Source organism: Pelophylax lessonae (assembly GCF_965119305.1).
Source record: "Pelophylax lessonae genome assembly, chromosome: 5".
NCBI classification, from domain to species: domain Eukaryota; kingdom Metazoa; phylum Chordata; class Amphibia; order Anura; family Ranidae; genus Pelophylax; species Pelophylax lessonae.
In genome coordinates, this window is record NC_138772.1 from 527,529,002 (window position 1) to 527,547,382 (window position 18,381).

The window sequence follows — 18,381 nt, forward strand, 5'->3', positions numbered from 1 at the left end:
TATTTATTGGTCCGATGACGGTATCCCCTTTAAAAGTCCCCCTGCCCCCCTTTTGTTTTTATTTCTTCAATGATTTTTGGGACGTGGATACCTCTGCTTTCATATCCAATTAGGATATACATATTCCCTGTTTTGGAGCTTGTCCTTTTTTGTATTAAAATACACCTATGATAAAAATTATAGACCCTTAAATTCTTTGTAAGTGGGCAAACTTACAAAATCTGCAGGGGTTCAAATACTTATTTCCCCACTGTAAGTTTTTATAAAGACCCAGTTCTGTGATGGTTTGGTCATCATGAGCCCATAACAAGTTTCTTTATTTTTTTAATTTTTAAAACATAGAAGAGCGATGGCAGAAAAAACACCAAGTGGTCCACCAAGACTGCCACATTTCTTTTTAAATTATTTAACTTTTTTGCCCGGTGTAGATCTGTGTTTGTCCCAAGTATGTTTGAATCCACTTACTGTTAACTGATTCTGCTGGAAGTCTATTCCAAGCATTAAAGGTATTACAAAGACAGAAGGTTTTTTTCTAACTTAATGCATTCTATGCATTAAGATAAAAAACCTTTTGTGTGCAGCAGCCCCCCTCAGCCCCTCTAATACTTACCTGAGGTCCATCTAGATCCAGGGATTTTGCAGTAGTGTCTCGGCTGCCCGTGACTCCCCTCCTCATTGGCTGAGACAGCAGAGCGGTGCCATTGGCTCCCATTGCTGTCAATCAAAGTCAGTCAACCAATAAGGAGAGAAAGTGGCGGGGCTGGCTGGGGCTCTGTGTCTGAATAGACACACAAAGCTGTGGCTCAGCTCCGGTGCCCCCATAGCATGCTGCTTGCTGTGGGGGCACTCAACAGGAGGGAGGGGCCAGGAGCACCGGTGAGAGACCCGAGAAGAGGAGGATCAGGGCTGCTCTGTGCAAAACCAACTGCACAGAGGAGGTAAGTATAACAGGTTTGTTATTTTTAACTAAAATAAAAATGAGACTTTAGTATCACTTTAACTACTCTTTTAGTAAAATAATACTTTCCAAGGTTAGTTATGGACTTTCCTCCTGCTAGTTTAAAAACACACATATATTCCAAGCGCTATGCCAAGGGAATATATAAAGGAGTTAAAATAATTGTGAAATAGCCCAAGACTGCTGTCACAAATGCACTGGGAGTAGTGATGTAACCAGTTAATTGGTCAGGATAGCGCTCAGGGCTAATAACGCAAGTGGTCAGATGGTGGTACCTATCAATGTATAGTCTTGTATGCAAACAGAAAATTCCCCATTTATTTAATGTAATGTATTACAAACTGACAGACCACAGAACACTAAAACAAATAAAAGCAAGCAGTACCAAAAGTCACTGTATCTGTGCCGTGATGGACTCACACTCGCATTCCAATGGGGGGGGGGCACTGAAGGTGAGGGTGCCAGCCGGTGGACTCAATGTAAAAGGTTGTTCTGAGCTATGAGGTTTTGTATCCAGGCTGCGAGAGCCCCTCAGGGCTTTCCAGGCTCACCAGTGATACACGGATGACACAAAAATGGGCCGCCAGAAGGCAGCAGCTTATTTATGCAGTGGGGAAGAGTAAGAGGGGTGGTTTCCTAGTTGGTCAGCCCATGGTCCAACCACCCCCCCCCCCCATACTCTTCCTCACTGAATAAATATTCTGGTTGCTGACCTTTCCATACATGATAAAGCACATGCATGCGAAACGCATTGTCACAGCAACCACCCATGCTTGTGGTCCTTGAAGCCAGCTCTGTGTGGCTTCTCCCTGCTTCCTTCTGGTGGCCCATTTTTGTGTCATCTGCGGCGTGCCTGGCTAGCCCTGAGGAGCTCTCGCAGCCTGGATACAACACCTCATAGCATGGAACATCCTTTCATAGTAACACAGTGACAACATGTCTCGGCACAGTGGTCCAGACACGGTGACTTTTGGTACTATTTGTTTTAATGTTCTGTGTTCTTTCATTTTGGAATAAATGGCATTAACTGTTTATCAAAAAATTCACAGTGCAGTGCAATCTTAATGATTTCAATGTAATAGAATTCCATACAACCCTATAAAAGGTCATTCAAAAAGTGCAATGCAGTCCAAATATCCATAAGGAATATATAGAAAAAGTCCCATATAACAAAATGCAAACTGGTAAGAAGTCTCTTAATAGCATTCAGAAGCCCAGGTGCTGGTAGTTGTAGCATGCAATAACACAACACACAATAACGTCCACATCTATGTCAACTCCCCATCAGGGAGGAGATAAGTTGTTGCCAGGGAACCGAAAATGCCGCACTAGCGTAAGGGCGGGGCTATGGTAAATAAAAGCCGGGTCTGTAATGAACTTCCCTATCCCCACTGACGAAGTCCCGCCCACAGGACGTAACGCGTACGGGGGAAGTTACATGACCCGTAGCTATCCCGGAAGTAGAAGAGAGAGGGCAGAGAGATGCCGACCTCACCGTCACCGCTGTGCTCTATGTATTTTTACACGCACAAACTCTGCTTTACAATGTAAGTGCAATGATTTGTTTTAAATAAATGGCCGTATATAACAGAGAGCACTTAGATCCTGTCCTTTATTTTCATAATATCCATCTTGGTGCGGTTGAAGTTCGTGTTTGAACCAGGGGGAAAAAAAAAGAAGGAGGATCCAATACAAGTGTGTTACCAATGCTTACTGACCCTGTAGGGTCGCATTCTGGAGGTGAGAGGCAGAGAGAGCTGTGGTGGTAGGATTAAGCACTTCATGTGTGTTATTGCATGCTACAACTACCAGCACCTGGGCTTCTGAATGCTATTAACCACTTGCCGACTGCCTAACGCCGATCTACGTCAGCAGTCAGCCCCTCACAGGCAAAGTGACGTAGGGCTACGTCACTAGCTTGTGAGGGTCTAGGGAGCGAGCGCGCGCCCCCGGAGGCGCGCTCCCGCTCCCGCGTGGTCACGGACCCCCCCGCGCGTGTGACCGGCGGACCCGATGTCCGCCGGTCACTCGGCGATCGGCGGGGGAGAGGGAGAATGTCAGGCAGCTTGTGTAAACAAGCCACCTGTCATTCTCCTTGCTGTTAGGATACTGATCACTCGGATCTAGTATGTAGATCCGTTGATCAGTGTCCATACAGCTCAAGCCCCAGCCAATCACAGTAGAAAGCACGCCCCTAGGGATACACACAGCCCCTCCCTCCCAAATAAAGTTAACCCCTTCACTACCAGTGTATTTTTACAGTAACAGTGCATATGTATAGCACTGATTACTGTAGAAATGTCACTGGTAACCCCAAAAGTGTCAAAAATGTCAGTCAAGGGTCCGATCTGTCCGCCCCAATGTCGCAGTACCGCAAAAAAAATCGCAGATCGCCGCCATTACACGTTAAAAAAAAAAACAACAAAAATGACAGAAATCTTTCCCTTTTTTAGTAAACGCGATAACTTTTGCGCAAACCAATCAAAATACGCTTTTTGCGATTTTTTTTACCAAACATGGGTAGCATAAAACAAATTGGCCGAAAAAGTAAAAAAATTTTGATTTTTAAATTTTTTTTTTGGGGAATTTCATATAAAAAAATGTGAAAAATATTGCTATTTTTGCAAAATTGACGCTCTTTTTTTGTTTATAGCGCGTGATCAAAAAATCGCACAGGTGATCAAATACCACCAAAAGAAAGCTCTGTTTGTGGGAAAAAAAGGACGCCAAATTCGTTTAGGTACAGCGTCGCACGACCGCGCAATTGTCCGTTAAAGTCATGCAGTGCCGAATCGCAAAATACCCCCTGGTCGGAATGGGGGTAAAATCTTCCGGGGCTTAAGTGGTGAGACTCCTTACCAGTTTGCATTTTGTTATATGGGACTTTTTCTATATATTTCTTATGGATATTTGGACTGCATTGCACTTTTTGAATTACCTTTTATAGGGTTGTATGGAATTCTATTACATTGAAATCGTTACGATTACGCTGCACTGTGAAGTTTTTGATTACTTTGAAAGGATTTAAGGATTATCTTTGGTGCTTGGTTGCTGATCTTTGTTCAGAATTTGGGTTCAGCGCTGAATATTCTTTTCTTATTTTGGTATTAACTGTTTATCCACTGGAGAATTTTCTGTTTTCACACAGGGCTATACATTGATGGATAACACCAACTGACCACTTGCATTATTAGCCCTGAGTCTCCTTCTAGTTTGAGGTCCTATCCCTGTGTTCTTTATTTTAAACAGGTTCTCTTGTAAGAAGAACCAGTGATGGCAGTGAGGTCTGATAAATACCAAATTGAGTTAAGAGAATGGGGAGTCTTATCACCTTCAATTCTCTAAAAGTAAGAAAATCATCAAAATGAGCTGCCAACATCACTTACAGTGCAGGCCCTCATAAATCACATTACAACACTCTAGTCACAGCACTTTTGACAGGACACAGGCCCAGGTCATTAAACAATAAGGTGATACCACCCTTCTCCTGCGCTTGGAATCCAAGCCCCCCAACCACACTACCCACGGGACTCACAACTGGCATCTCAGATGGCTAAGGTCTTGCTGCCCAAAACAGACTGGGGTAGTCCACCGATACTAGAGGCAAAGAAAAACAAAGAAAGGGCGCACCGACCTAGCGCATTATCCTCATTAACAGGCTTTATTCATGCAACATATAAAAATGGCTACTCACAAACATAGGTGAAAATAGATCATATCGAGCTCAGTTGCTCAAATGTCAGGAGTAGTCCATAAATTAGTCCATATCCGATAAGATGATGGCTGACGCGTTTCGAGGCTTAACCTCTTCCTCAGAGCCACTGTTTCAAGTCATGTTGCATGAATAAAGCCTGTTAATGAGGATAATGTGCTAGGTCGGTGCGCCCTTTCTTTGTTTTTCTTTGCCTCCAGGTCATTAACTACCTCCCACCCGGGCCATTGTAGATATACGGCCGGGCGGGAGTCTCGTCCTTCTGAATGGACGTTCCAGAACGTCCTTCAGAAGGAGAGAGATCGCGCCGCCGCGGGCACGCGCAGCGGCTCGATCTCGATGTGCCTGTGTCCCTCGGACACAGAGCAACATCATTCGGCAGGAGGGCCCTGTGATTGGCCCTCCTGATCACATGACGGCTGTGTCCAATCACAGCCGTCATGTAATGTAAATAGAGCCGTTGTAACGGCTTCGATCTCTTCTCCTCCTGACAGATCCTGTCAGTGAGGAGAAGATCAGAGGATCGATTCTGCAGCCGGGGTGATCAGTGAGTATTTCTAATTACTCACTGATCACACGGGGGGTCTGTGCTGGTAATCAGAACATTGATTACCAGTGCAGCCCTGGGGGGGGAGGGGTGCCACTAAGCCACCAGGGATGCCCACCCATGACCACCAGTGATGCCCACTATGGCCACTAGGGATGGCAAGCAGGGCTCAGAGAGTCCCCCAGTGCCCTCCCTATCAGTGTTGCCCACCAATGCCATCTATCAGTGCTGCCCACCAGTGCCCGTTATTGCCATCTATCAGTGCCGCCCACCAGTGCCCATTATTGCCCACCAGTGCTGCCTATCAGTGCCCATCAGTGCCCCCATCAGTGCCGATCAGTGCCACCCATCAGTGCCGATCAGTGCCGATCATTGCCGCCCAACAGTGCCACCTATCAGTGCCCATCAGTGCCCATCAGTGATGCCAATCAGTGCCCATCAGTGCTGCCTATCAGTGCCCATCAGCGCTGCCTATCAGTGCCCACCAATGCTGCATATCAGTGCTATCTATCAGTGCCACATATCAGTGCCCATCAGTGCTGCATATCAGTGCTACCTATCAGTGCCCATCAGTGCTGCATATCAGTGCCACCCCATCAGTGCCACCCCATCAGTGTCTCCTCATCAGTGCCTGTCAGTGCGGCATCATCAGTGCTCATCAGTGCAGGAAAAAACATATCTATTTACAAAATTTTATAACCTAAACAAAAAAACTTTTTTTTTTTTTCAAACTTTTCAGTCTTTTTTTATTTGTGCACCAAAAAAAGAAAAAACCTGACGATGATCAAATACCACCAAAAGAAAGCTCTATTTGTGGGGAAAAAATGACACAAATTTGGTTTAGGTACAGCGTTGCATGACCGCGCAATTGTCATTCAAATTGCAACAGCGCTAAAAGCTGAAAATTGGTCTGGGAAGGAAGGGGGTTTAAGTGCCCAGTATTGAGGTGGTTAAACCCATTAGCAGGATATCTCTTGAGCCAAGCTTACTTATAGGCACTGTAAAATTGCCATGTAACCAAACCTTTAATAGAGCTCTCAACAGGCTATATTCTGGTTGTACTTGGCCATTGTAAAGCCATTTAGAAGCAATGCACATTTAGGTCTGGCTCTACTTGACCTGAAACTGCCCTTTTCATACAACACTACTTTCAAACAGGTCGTGTATTCACTAGCACAAATCTGCTCAACTTCAAGACAGTCCCATGCATCAGGAGCCTCATACTTGACTTCGACTACCAGTATGTGGCTCCTGATGCACACTGAAACTGTCCTGGAGTTGTGGTCCAGTAAACAGGGAGAAGTTTGGCACTGATTAATACACATACTGTTTATTATAGTGCTACGGGCAAATTTAAAATGTGAGCGGATTTTTTTTTTTTAATGTTGTTCGTCGTTTAGAATGTGATACAAATGTCAAAAGTTTTACAGCAATCCAATATATATCACAGTTAGGCTCTATCAAATTGTAATTTCCTTCTATTCCACAATATGTTGGTTGTCGGATTGCAAAACATGGTCTACTGGAAATATTGACATAGTTAGTAAAACTGACATTGAGGGAGTGGCCGTTGGACTATCCTAAAACACCTCTGAGAAAACTCGTCGGACCCTTTGAAGGGTTTTGTCATTCCTGTAAATGCCCACCTCAGGGGCCAGAAATAATGGCTGCATCCACAACTCAGGAGATCTTGTTTTTCATCGAAACTGCTAATTATACTGCAAGAGTAATTTATGAGTGAGCCAGTCACTCAGATCAGATCAAACCTACTTGGAGTGAATTGGACTCTCTCACAGAAGCTGATGACCAGGCAAACTTTGCAAGTATTTTTCACTTTAGCTTATTTTATTGTTGCTATTGTCAATTTTGTAAGATCTGAACCCCTCAAACATTTGTAAGCTTTGTGATGAAGGCTCTGATGGAGCAACGGGGATGCAGGGGAGCACAATGAAATCGTGACTAGTGGGATTCTGTTATCAAGGGAGTCCTGACATGTAATAAGTGTTATCTCATCTCCCTTACCACAAGTGAGGTTCTTTGAGAGGCAGCTGATGTCAGATGAAACTTTAGCTGGGTCCCAAACACAGTCCATCTCAAGAGCTTCTTCATAACATTTACGGTGCTGGAAGCAACAGCTGGTAAAAAAAATATAGCACTGAATGAGTATTCACAAGAGTATTGTGAGGTCAATGATAACATTAAAGTGGACCTGTTATATAGTAAATACTGTTGTTTTAGTTAGAGGCTCTCTAAAGAGAAGGGATTCAGAGATCCCCTAAAGGCAGATAGCGTAGGGGATAGTCGGACAGATTGGGGTATAGAGTTCTACAGGATGGGAGAGGCTCTGGAGAAGTCCTGGAGGTGAGGATGGCACGAGGTGATGAGGGAAGTAGAGAGCAGGAGGTCTTGGAAGGAGCAAAGAGAACGGCTTAGTTAGTATATTGAGATGAGGTTAGTAAAGTAGCTGGTGGCCGAGTTGTGCATAGGTTTATAGATTGTTGTTAGTATTTCAAATTTTATTTATTGGGCAAATGGAAGCCAATGGAGGGATTGACAGAGAGGGGTAGTGGACACTGAACAGTTGGTAAGGTGCATGAGTCTGTCTGACACATTCATGGTGGACTGAAGAGGGGATAACCTATATAAGCGTAGACCAATGAGGAGACCTTAGACCACTGGAATACAGGGGAGAAGACATTGCAGGGAGCGTTCTAGTTGTCGGGAGGAGTAGAGAATCAGGTAAGTAAATCTTCTTTAAAAAGTCCTCAAGCCCCAAACAAGCAATTAACTGTTGCATTGTGAGTGATGCCTTGAAACGCATCAGCTGTCATCCTAATAGGACAAGGGACATTCGTATGGACTACTCTCGATACTCAAGATTTTGAGTCCGATGTGATTGATTTATACCTTTGTTTGTGAGTAGCCATTTTTATGTTTTAACAATAAAGCCTATATTGAGGATAATGCGCTAGGTCGATGCACCTTTCTTTGTGTTTCTTGTTTGCAATATTGTTGGACTGCCCCAGTCCTTTTAAGCGCAGGATCTTAGCCATCCAAGACGCCATTTTGAAAGTCCCGTGGGCAGAGCAGTCAAGGAGTCGGCTTTTCTGAGCGCAGGAGATAGGTGGTTTATCCACCTTGTTTTTGTTTGGAGCAGTTGCATCGTGAGTGCAGCCCCACTGCAAGGGATACATTTCCCAGAGTTGGGCTTTAACATTTGGTTTTGGATCTAATGGACTTCTCCAACAAAAATAATAATCACTGTTGCAATTTTGTTCATGCAAGAAAAACTTTCCATCTTGTTTATTCTAATTTTCTCATCACTGCAGTCGAAAATTATTTTAACTGAATACTACTAGCGTATGGCCAGCTTCCCTATTTATTACTCCTTCATCAGCTATGAAATAGATATTTCAAAACTTAAGTGAATCTATGTTTTTATCTCCCCAGAAGCACTTACACCTTTTTCCCTCCCCTGCCACTCCCATCAGTCATTAGAAGGGAAGGTAAGCCTTGTGTCTGAGCATTTTCCCAATCAGCCATTAGGCTAAGCTAGGCTGTGCCTGCGGGAAATGCATGGAAAAAGTCCCTGACCCGTTTTTAAAAACGATGGTAGCATGGATTCACGCAACTGAAAATGCGCCACATTTTCCGATACATGAGGGTGCATTAAGAAGTAACGGCACCCCAAGTATATGTAAAAAAGCAGCACCTTTTGCCTGCAGGTCAGGTAACATGTTCGATTAGCATGTGCTCCCTGACCTGCATATGTGTGGACCTAGTTTTAATATATCTGGCAATCAGTTGCGGACTAGCGGACTATTGGGATTGCACTATTCCCAGTGGTGGAACTACCAGGGTCGCAGCAGTCGCACTTGTGACTGGGCCCTCGAGTTCTGATACTAAGGGGGGGGGTCCTGCCTGCCCATTCCATCACTGTGGGGGCCGCATGTTCCACCACTGTGGCAGGGGGGGGCAAACTTCCAGGAAAGGGTTGCTTCTCGGAAGGAGGGGGGGCAGCCTGGCTGGCCACCCGCCTGCATATTGCTGCAGAATCCAGTGATGTCGGAAGGCGGAGCAGACTGGAGCAGAAAATCAGCTGACCAGCGGACGGCCAGTAGAGTGAAGGGGGAGGAGCTCTCCCATGTGCCATGTCAGGAGAGGCTTTGCTGGAGGCATGAGAAAGGAGCGGAGAGGCAGAGACACACTGAGCAAGGAAGAGGGGGAATCGACTGACAGTAAGAGCAGGTAAGTGCCGGTGTTACTGATCCCATCCCCCCATCACCACCTTTGCCACTGATCCCATCCCGCTCATCACCACCTCTGCCATTAATCCCATCCCCTCATCACCACCTCTGCCACTGATCCCCCCCCATCACCACCTCTGCCACTGATCCCATCCCCCATCACCACCTCTGCCACTGATCCCATCCCCCCATCACCACCTCTGCCACTGATCCCATCCCCCCCATCACCACCTCTGCCACTGATCCAATCCCCCCGTCACCACCTATGCCACTGATCTCATTCCCCCCATCACCACCTCTGCCACTGGTCCCACCCCCCCATCACCACCTCTGCCACTGATCCCATCCCCCCATCACCACCTCTGCCACTGATCCCATCCCCTATCACCACCACTGCCACTGATCCCTCCCCCCCCCCATTACCACCTATTCCACTGATCCCATCCCCACATCACCACCTCTGCCACTGATCCCATCCTCCCCATTACCACCTCTGCCACTGATCTCATCTCCCCATCACCACCTCTGCCACTGATCCCATCCCCCCATCACCACCTCTGCCACTGATCCCATCCCCCCATCACCACCTCTGCCAGTGATCCCATCCCCCATCACCACCTCTGCCACTGATCCCCCCCTCCACCACCACAGGGGTGGGGGAGAGGCCCTTCATGGTTTCATGCATCAGGGCCCTGAAGGTTCTAGTTACGCCTCTGATTATCCTTTTCATAAAATGCAACCATATTATGTTATTTTGTGTAATTTAGATGCGTCACCTGTCCACTGAGTCTACAGGAAGACCCTCCAGCTCAAATCTGCAGGCACAGCCGTAATCCTCCAGGTCCTTGGGGCACAGACCCGTCACACACTTCAGTTTGCTCACAAAGTTCAGCAGAGATGGGAAATTGGTGAAAATAACTTGCAGCCAGGTGAACTGAGAGCCCAAGCAGTCTATCAAAACAAAGACACAGTATAAAGTTTATGACAAAACAAAAACACAGTATAAAGTTTATGACAGGGCAAAATAAAAAAAAAACATATTCAATACATCTCTGAAATACATGCTCCATTCCCCAGTTTTATTCCATAGTGAAAGCATAAGAAAATGATCAGATGATCTGCCAGAAATCCAGTGCGTTCCTAACCTCCTGTTTGAGTTGAGCAGTACCTTTTGTTGCACTGAAATCCCAACCAGCATTGTAAGTCCTTCCTGCTGGACTACAGGACTCCCCCCATCCCCACCCCTCTTTGCCCCACTCCACATACACTATATTACCATAAGTATAGGGACACCTGCCTTTACACGCACATGAACTTTAAAGGCACCCCAGTCTTAGTCTGTAGGGTTCAATATTGAGTTGGCCCACCCTTTGCAGCTATAACAGCTTCAACTCTCCTGGGAAGGCTGTCCACAAGGTTTAGGAGTGTGTCTATGGGAATGTTTGACCATTATTCCAGAAGCGCATTTGTGAGGTCAGGCACTGATATTTGATGAGAAGGCCTGGCTCGCAGTCTCCACTCTAATTCATCCATAAGGTGTTCTATTGGGTTGAGGTCAGGACTCTGTGCAGGCCAGGCAAGTTCCTCCACCCCAAACTCACTCATTCATGTCTTTATGGACCTTGCTTTGTGTACTGGTCCAAATCATTTGGTGGAAGGGGTATTATGGTGTGGGGTTGCTTTTCAGGGGTTGAGCTTAGCCCCTTAGTTCCAGTGCTCCCAACTTTGTGGGAACAGTTAGAAACACTCCCCTAGGCTCACATTTAACCCTTTGATCACCCACTGTGTTAACCTCTTCCCTGCCAGTGTCATTATTACAGTAACAGTGCATATTTTTAGCACTGATTACTGTAGTAATGTCACTGGTCCCCCCAAAAGTGTCAAAAATGTCAGTTAGGGGTCCGATCTGTGCGCCACAATGTCGCAGTCCCTCTAAAAATCGCTGATCACTGCCATTACAAAAAAACAATAAAAATGACATAAATCTTTCCCGTACTTAGTAGACGTGTGACTTTTTCGCAAACCAATCAAAATACGCTTATTGCGTTTTTTGTTTACCAAAAATATGTAGCAGAAAACAAATTGGCCTAAAATTTTTAAAAAATCTTGATTTTTAAAAATCTTTTTGGGGAATGTTATATAGCAGAATGTGAAAAATATTGTTGTTTTTCAGAATTGACGCTCTTTTTTTGTTTATAGCGCAAAAAAATAAAAATCGCACAGGTGATCAAATACCACCAAAAGAAAGCACTATTTGTGGGGGAAAAAAAAGAACATCAATTTTATTTGGGCACAGCGTTGCACGACCGCGCAATTGCCTGTTAAAGTAACGCAATGCCGAATCTCAAAAAATGGCCTGGTCATTAATGGGGCAAATCCTTCCGGTCCAGAAGTGGTTAATAACATTCAATTACAATATGACTTGTGTAGTGACTGTATATACTATAATATTTTTTTTATTTTATTTACTATTTTTTTTTCTACAAAGGGGGAGTTAATTAAAACACTGGCAGTGTATAAAGTTTATCTGGAGATAACCATTTGGTATTTTTATTATAACTTACCAAGAAATGATGTCACACTTTCTATGTTCTTAAACACCCCATCAAACGTGAAGTTATCTGAAACAAAACAAGCAAAATTAATGTGGACCTTTTAGTAACTTTACAAGTCTGCATGAATACGTACCTGACATGGGACCTTATGCAGCAACAGTAGGAAAAAAAAGAAAGCTGAACATTTGTCATTCACCAAAATAAAAATATGTATATTGGGTATGGCACTGCTAGTTTGTGTGTATCAGTAAGTGACGATAAATGAATATAAAATATAAATAAAAATGAATTGTCTAGTATACCTGTTTTCCAATACAGTAGCTTCCTAAATTTTGCTAAATTGCACCTCAAAGTGCTCAGTGCTACGAACTTTAAAGTGTTAATATGTAACCAGAATATAAATGCACGCAAAATGAATTAAACCTGTGCTGATTGATTGCCAAAGCAACCATACGAAAAGAATAAAATATAAAAAGTGACTAGTGCCTATTAAAAATGCTTTAAACCATACAGTTCATATCTAATAGATTGCATAAGTATAAAATCATTATTCATATGCATCAAAATGCATATCTGAAAGCAATTATATACATAAACTTGAACACAGCCTTTAAATAGATCCTTCAATAGCTGATAAAGTGACTGGTGCTCTTTAAAGGTGCTTCAAACTCGTGCATGAAAAAATTCAAATTTCAACATAAAAATAGATCGACTCATTGAAAAGTTAATCGATAGCTTATGAAGTGACGGGTGCTCTTTGAAGGTGCTCCAATCTATTTAAAATAGTGCTTGATGCTGGTGTTTCAAATTGTGCTCCCCTTTTGTGCTTCACTCACCAGAGAGTTCTCCTCTCTAGGGGGTAGCCAGCATTCACAGCACACAGTGACTGAAACAGCAGACCTCAGATCCACAGCCAATTGTAAAATCCTTCTTCCCTTCAGCTATCTTGTCCCATCCTTTTACTTGTGGAAATAGTAAAGGCAAGACCCCCATAGTGCAACACTGTATAAGTTCTTTATTGTAAACAGAGCCGAAATACACTTACATCAAGCCAGCATTTAAACATCATGAAAAACAAAAAGGAAATCTGGGTGGTCATGCGTTCCATGGACTCTAACCAGAAGTTACATAATGACGCTGGTAGGTTCTTCCTACGCGTTTCGTCGGTACAAAGTCATCAGGAGTGGCAACGTTTTGCTACACTTCACAGTATTTATATGGTATGGTAACCTGGCAACCCAAGAGGCTCGAGATCGGAGGACATAATTGGTTAGTCCTTTCTCGTCAAGCCGAATATCTTTACTAGTTTGACAGGCTAATATTATTTACTTAACTCGGCCATATATAGTAGCAGTTGTTAAAGGTATATTGTCAGGAATCTCTGCCCTATGTATTCAGAAAAAAATGTAAATCAGAAGAACTTTATCAAATCATTGTCCCTTGGCTCGCTTCACAAACGTAGTCTCGGAGATGTCATGTGACCAGCCTACCCTCTTAAAGTAATGGAGGAGACATACATATACCAACAATTTTTCATGCAATTAGTTCTTTTTGCAAATGCATCTTATCCTAACCATGGTGGACACATTCTACTTTAAATCACAATCATATAAAAAAAATAAAAAATAAACAAAAAAGGAAAATTAATAAATAAAACTACAGATAAAAATGAAAAAAAAAAAATATATATATATATATATAAAATGTGCATATGAAATAAAAATAAGATAAGGAGGAAATTGCCCATATGCTATGGTTATGTAAAAATAGAAAAATACATTATAAGGATTTTTATTTGTTACTTGAGATACTAGAGGGAGGGAAAATTGTGATCTAATGCTTTCTTATTTGGATATATTTAGATGACATACATATTTGGTATTTGTTGTATACAAAATGTAATGAGCAGTCCTTTGGGGACAGGGGTGCGAGGATCCTTCTAAATATTACCTCCTTGCCCTGTCCCTGAAATAATCATGTCTAGGGGCGGCTGATAGTTATATGCTAATAGGTGATTACCTAATAATAGTTGTCACCTACCCCTAAGTAGCTACCTAGTGCTAAGGATTGGTCAAAATTGTTCAGAATTGGTAAGGAAGCAGTTAAGATCGATATCTATGTTCAGGCCTTCTGGTTCAAGGGTATTTACCAAGAAGATCCACTTAGTCTCATTCTGTGAGATTTTTATTCTCTTGTTTTCTCCTCTCCAGTGGCCCTTTATTTTGTCTACTCCATAGAATGTGATAACTGAAGGTTTACGCTGATGGACTTCTCTGAAGTGTCTAGATACACTATGTTTCGTGAATCCTTTTCTGATGTTATTGATATGCTCTTGTATTCTGACGTATAGTGGTCTTGTTCTTCCTACATACTGCAGCTGGCATGGACATTCAATGGTATATGTCACATGTGTGCTATTACAGGAGATCATTTCATTAATCTTACATCCCATGCCAGTAGTTGTAGATCTAAAAGCATTTTTTCTTCTCAATTGCTTCTGGCTGGTTTTACAAGCTAGACATCTTTGGCATCTGAAAACTCCTTTCAGGTCAGGAAAAATACTATCTTCCTTAGGGGGGGTCTACCACATTATGGACCAGTCTGTTTCTCAAATTAGGTGATTTTCCATATATAAACTAAGGGCATTGTGGGAGGATCTTCTTAAGTACTTTATTTGATTTTAAGATAGGCCCGTGTTTCCTCACAACCTTCTCCAGAGTTTTGTACTGTCTGTTAAAACCAGTGAGGAAGGCCACTTCCATCTTATTGTCATTCTTTTTCTCTTTTAGGAGTGTTTCTCTGTCCATCCTCTTAACCTTTTCCTTTAGGTTTTCCAATTCCCCTTTTTTATAGCCCTTTTCCATAAAACGTTGCATCAGTATGTTGGGCTGATCACTGAAATTTCTGCGTATTCTCAAAAATTGTCTCTTGGGTATGTTCCCTGTCCATTTAGGGTGATGGCAGCTTCTGGTGGGTATATACCCATTGCGGTCTGTCTGTGAAACGTACCCAAGGGTCAATTTTTGAGAATACACAGAAATTGCAGTGACCAAAAAGATTATAAAACCGACCGTTGCCCACAATATTCCATACTTACATGATCATCATGGCTGTGAGTACATTGGGTGGAGTTGGCTTGGACTGGGATTACATATCTATCCCTGTTATCTCTAATAATTTTATATTATAAGGGGAATTCTTTACTCTCTTTGCAGTGACATGGGATGCATCCGCTCCTGAAGAAGTGGAATCTACTCCACGAAACGCGTAGAGCTTATTATGATGCAATCCCTTCTGTATTTTTATATGGTTATTTATTCATTTCAGGGTTTTGTATATGCCCGTTTTCAGCCAATGTCTCAACCATTTTAGGCCTTGCCAGCTATATGCGATTTTACAATCATGTTGTTTCAACTGTATTACTGTATACCATCACATGTATGTACCTATGCCAATTTTGTATATCTGTATGATTGATGACACACATCATTAAATTGCTTATATCGTTATCATATTGTGGACCCACCTTTATACCCATATCAGTCTTTTACATCCCAACCCTCTGTATGCACTTCATTTAAAGTCCCACTTGCCTCCCCCCCTTTTTATCCCATGTCCCCCAGCCTTCTGGGATGCTAGGCAATTAGCTTTATGTATTATGTTACTTTATTATGATTATGTTGTGGAATGTCCACACATCATTTAGTTGACCCTATGTTACAATTTATGTCTATTGCCTATTATACCCCCCTTTATTACTCCCCCCTCCCCCAATGCTTCTTTATGATTCAGGGATGGAGGCATATAGCCCTAGGGTGGCTATGCCTCATATAAAGTCCCAAAACGTTCTCTTATTTGGATTATAAAATCCAGTTCAACATACTGATGCAAAGTTTTAGAGAATTGGAAAACCTAAAGGAAAAGGTTAAGAGGATGGACAGTGAAACACTCCTAAAGGAGAAAAGGAAGGAAGAAAATAATGACAATAAGATGGAAGTGGCCTTCCTCACTGGTTTTAGCAGGCAGTACACATCTCTGGAGAAGATGGTGAAGAAACTGCGACCTATCTTAAAATCAGATAAAGTACTTAAGAAGATTCTCCCACAATGCCCTAAGTTTATATATATATAAAAGCACCTAATTAGAGAAACAGACAGGTCCATAATGTGGTGGTAGACCCCCCTAAGCAAGTTAGTATTTTCCCTGACCTGAAAGGATTTTTCAGATGCCAAAAATGCCTGGCTTGTAAAACCAGCCAGAAGCAAGGGAGAAGAAAAAATGCTTTTAGATTTACAACTACTGGCAAGGAATATATTATTAATGAAATGATCTCCTGTAATAGCACACATGTGACATATATCATTGAATGTCCATGCTAATTCCAGTATGTAGAAAGAACAACAAGACCACTACACATCAGAATACAAGAGCATATCAATAATATCAGAAAAGGATTCATGAAACAGTGTATCTAGACACTTCAGAGAAGTCCATCAGTGTAACCCTTCAGTTATGACATTCTATGGAATAGACAAAATAAAGGACCACTGGAGAGGAGATAACAAGAGAATAAAAATTAGGAGATTCAGCGCCCGGACCAGGATGCTGGATAACCTAATTGATCACACGTCCAGTTATAAATTTCGTATTCCGACTCCCGGGAACTTATGGTTCTACTTTTGTTATATTGTGTACGTTACTTGTACTGTTGTTTCATTTGCATTTCATTGTATTTGCGTTTAGTCTTCAATAAACATTTATTAAACAAAAAAAAACAAGAGAATAAAAATCTCACAGAATGAGACTAAGTGGATCTTATTGGTAAATACCCTCCAACCAGAAGGCCTGAACATAGATATAGATCCTAACTGCTTCCTTTCCAATTTTTGAACAACTTTGACCAATCCTTAGCACTAGGTAGATAATTAGGGGTAGGTGACAACTATTATTAGAAAATCACCTTTTAGCATATAACTATCACCCGCCCCTAGACATATTTCTTTCGGAGATAGGGTGAGGAGGTATTAATTAGAAGGATCCCTGCACCCCCTATCCACAAAGGGCTGCTCATTAAATGTTGTATACAACAAATAGCAAATAAGTATGTCACCTAAATATATCCAAACAAGAAAGCACAAGATCACAATTTTCCCTCCCTCTAGGATCTCAAGTAACAAGTAAAAATTCCTATAAAGTATTTTTCTATTTTTACATAACCATAGCATATGGGCAATTCCCTCCTTATCTTATTTTTTTTTCATTTGCACATTTTATATTTTTTTCCATTTTATCTGTAATTTTATTTTTTCATTTTCGTTTTATATATTTTTGTTTTTTCATGATTGTGATTTGAAGTAGGATGTGTCCACCATGGTTAGGATAAGACGCATTTGCAATAAGAACTAATTGTATTAAAAATGTTTTGGTATATGTATGTCTCCCTCATTAACAGCAAGTGGGTAGGCTGGTCACATGACATCTCCGAGACTACTTTTGTGAAGCGAGCCCAGGGACAATGATTTGATAAAGTTCTTCTGATATACATTTTTTCTGAATATATAGGGCAGAGATTCCTAAAAATATACCTTAACAGCCGCTACTATATATGGCCGAGTTAAGTAAATATTATAAGCCTGTCAAACTAGTAAAGATATTCAGCTTGACAAGAAAGGACTAACCAAATATGGCCGCCGATCACGTGTCTCTGGGGTCGCCTGGTTACCATACCATATAAATACCGTGAACTGTAGCAAGATGGCGCCACTCCTGATGATGTTGTGCCGACGAAACACGTAGGGAGAAGCTACCAGCGTCATTGTGTAACCTCTGGTTAGAGTACGTGGACCCGGATTTCCTTTTGTTTTTCATGCTGTTTAAACGCCAACTTGATGTAAGTGTATTTCGGCTCTGTTTACAATAAAGAACTTATACAGTGTTGCACTATGGGGGTCTTGCCTTTACTATCTCCACAGGTAAAATGATGGGACAAGATAGCTGAAGGGAAGAAGGATTTTACAATTGGCAGTGGATCTGAGGTCTGCTGTTTCAGCCACTGTGTGCTTTGAATGCTGGCTGCCCCCTAGATGGGAGAGCTCTCTGGTGAGTGAAGCACAAAAGGGGAGCACAATTTGAAACACCAGCATCAAGCACAGTTTTAAATAGATTGGAGCACCTTCAAAGAGCGCCCGTCACTTCATAAGCTATCGATGAACTTTTCAATGAGTTCAATCTTGAGTTTTTTATGTTGAAATTTGAATTTTTTCATGCACGAGTTTGAAGCATCTTTAAAGAGCACCAGTCACTTTATCAGCTATTCATGGATCTATTTAAAGGCTGTGTTCAAGTTTATGTATATAATTGCT

General features: G+C 42.3%; 1 protein-coding gene across 1 annotated transcript in view; it reads right to left on the minus strand.

The window, feature by feature from the left end:
- Positions 1–18,381, minus strand: part of OC90 (otoconin 90) — a 164,260-nt gene that overhangs the window by 113,989 nt on the left and 31,890 nt on the right. The window contains exons 4-6 of the mRNA XM_082258098.1: positions 12,029–12,085; positions 10,241–10,415; positions 7,240–7,352 (exon numbers count right to left, since the gene is read on the minus strand). Coding sequence (XP_082114224.1) covers positions 7,240–7,352; positions 10,241–10,415; positions 12,029–12,085 — 345 coding nt within the window. The remainder of the gene's footprint in view (positions 1–7,239; positions 7,353–10,240; positions 10,416–12,028; positions 12,086–18,381) is intronic.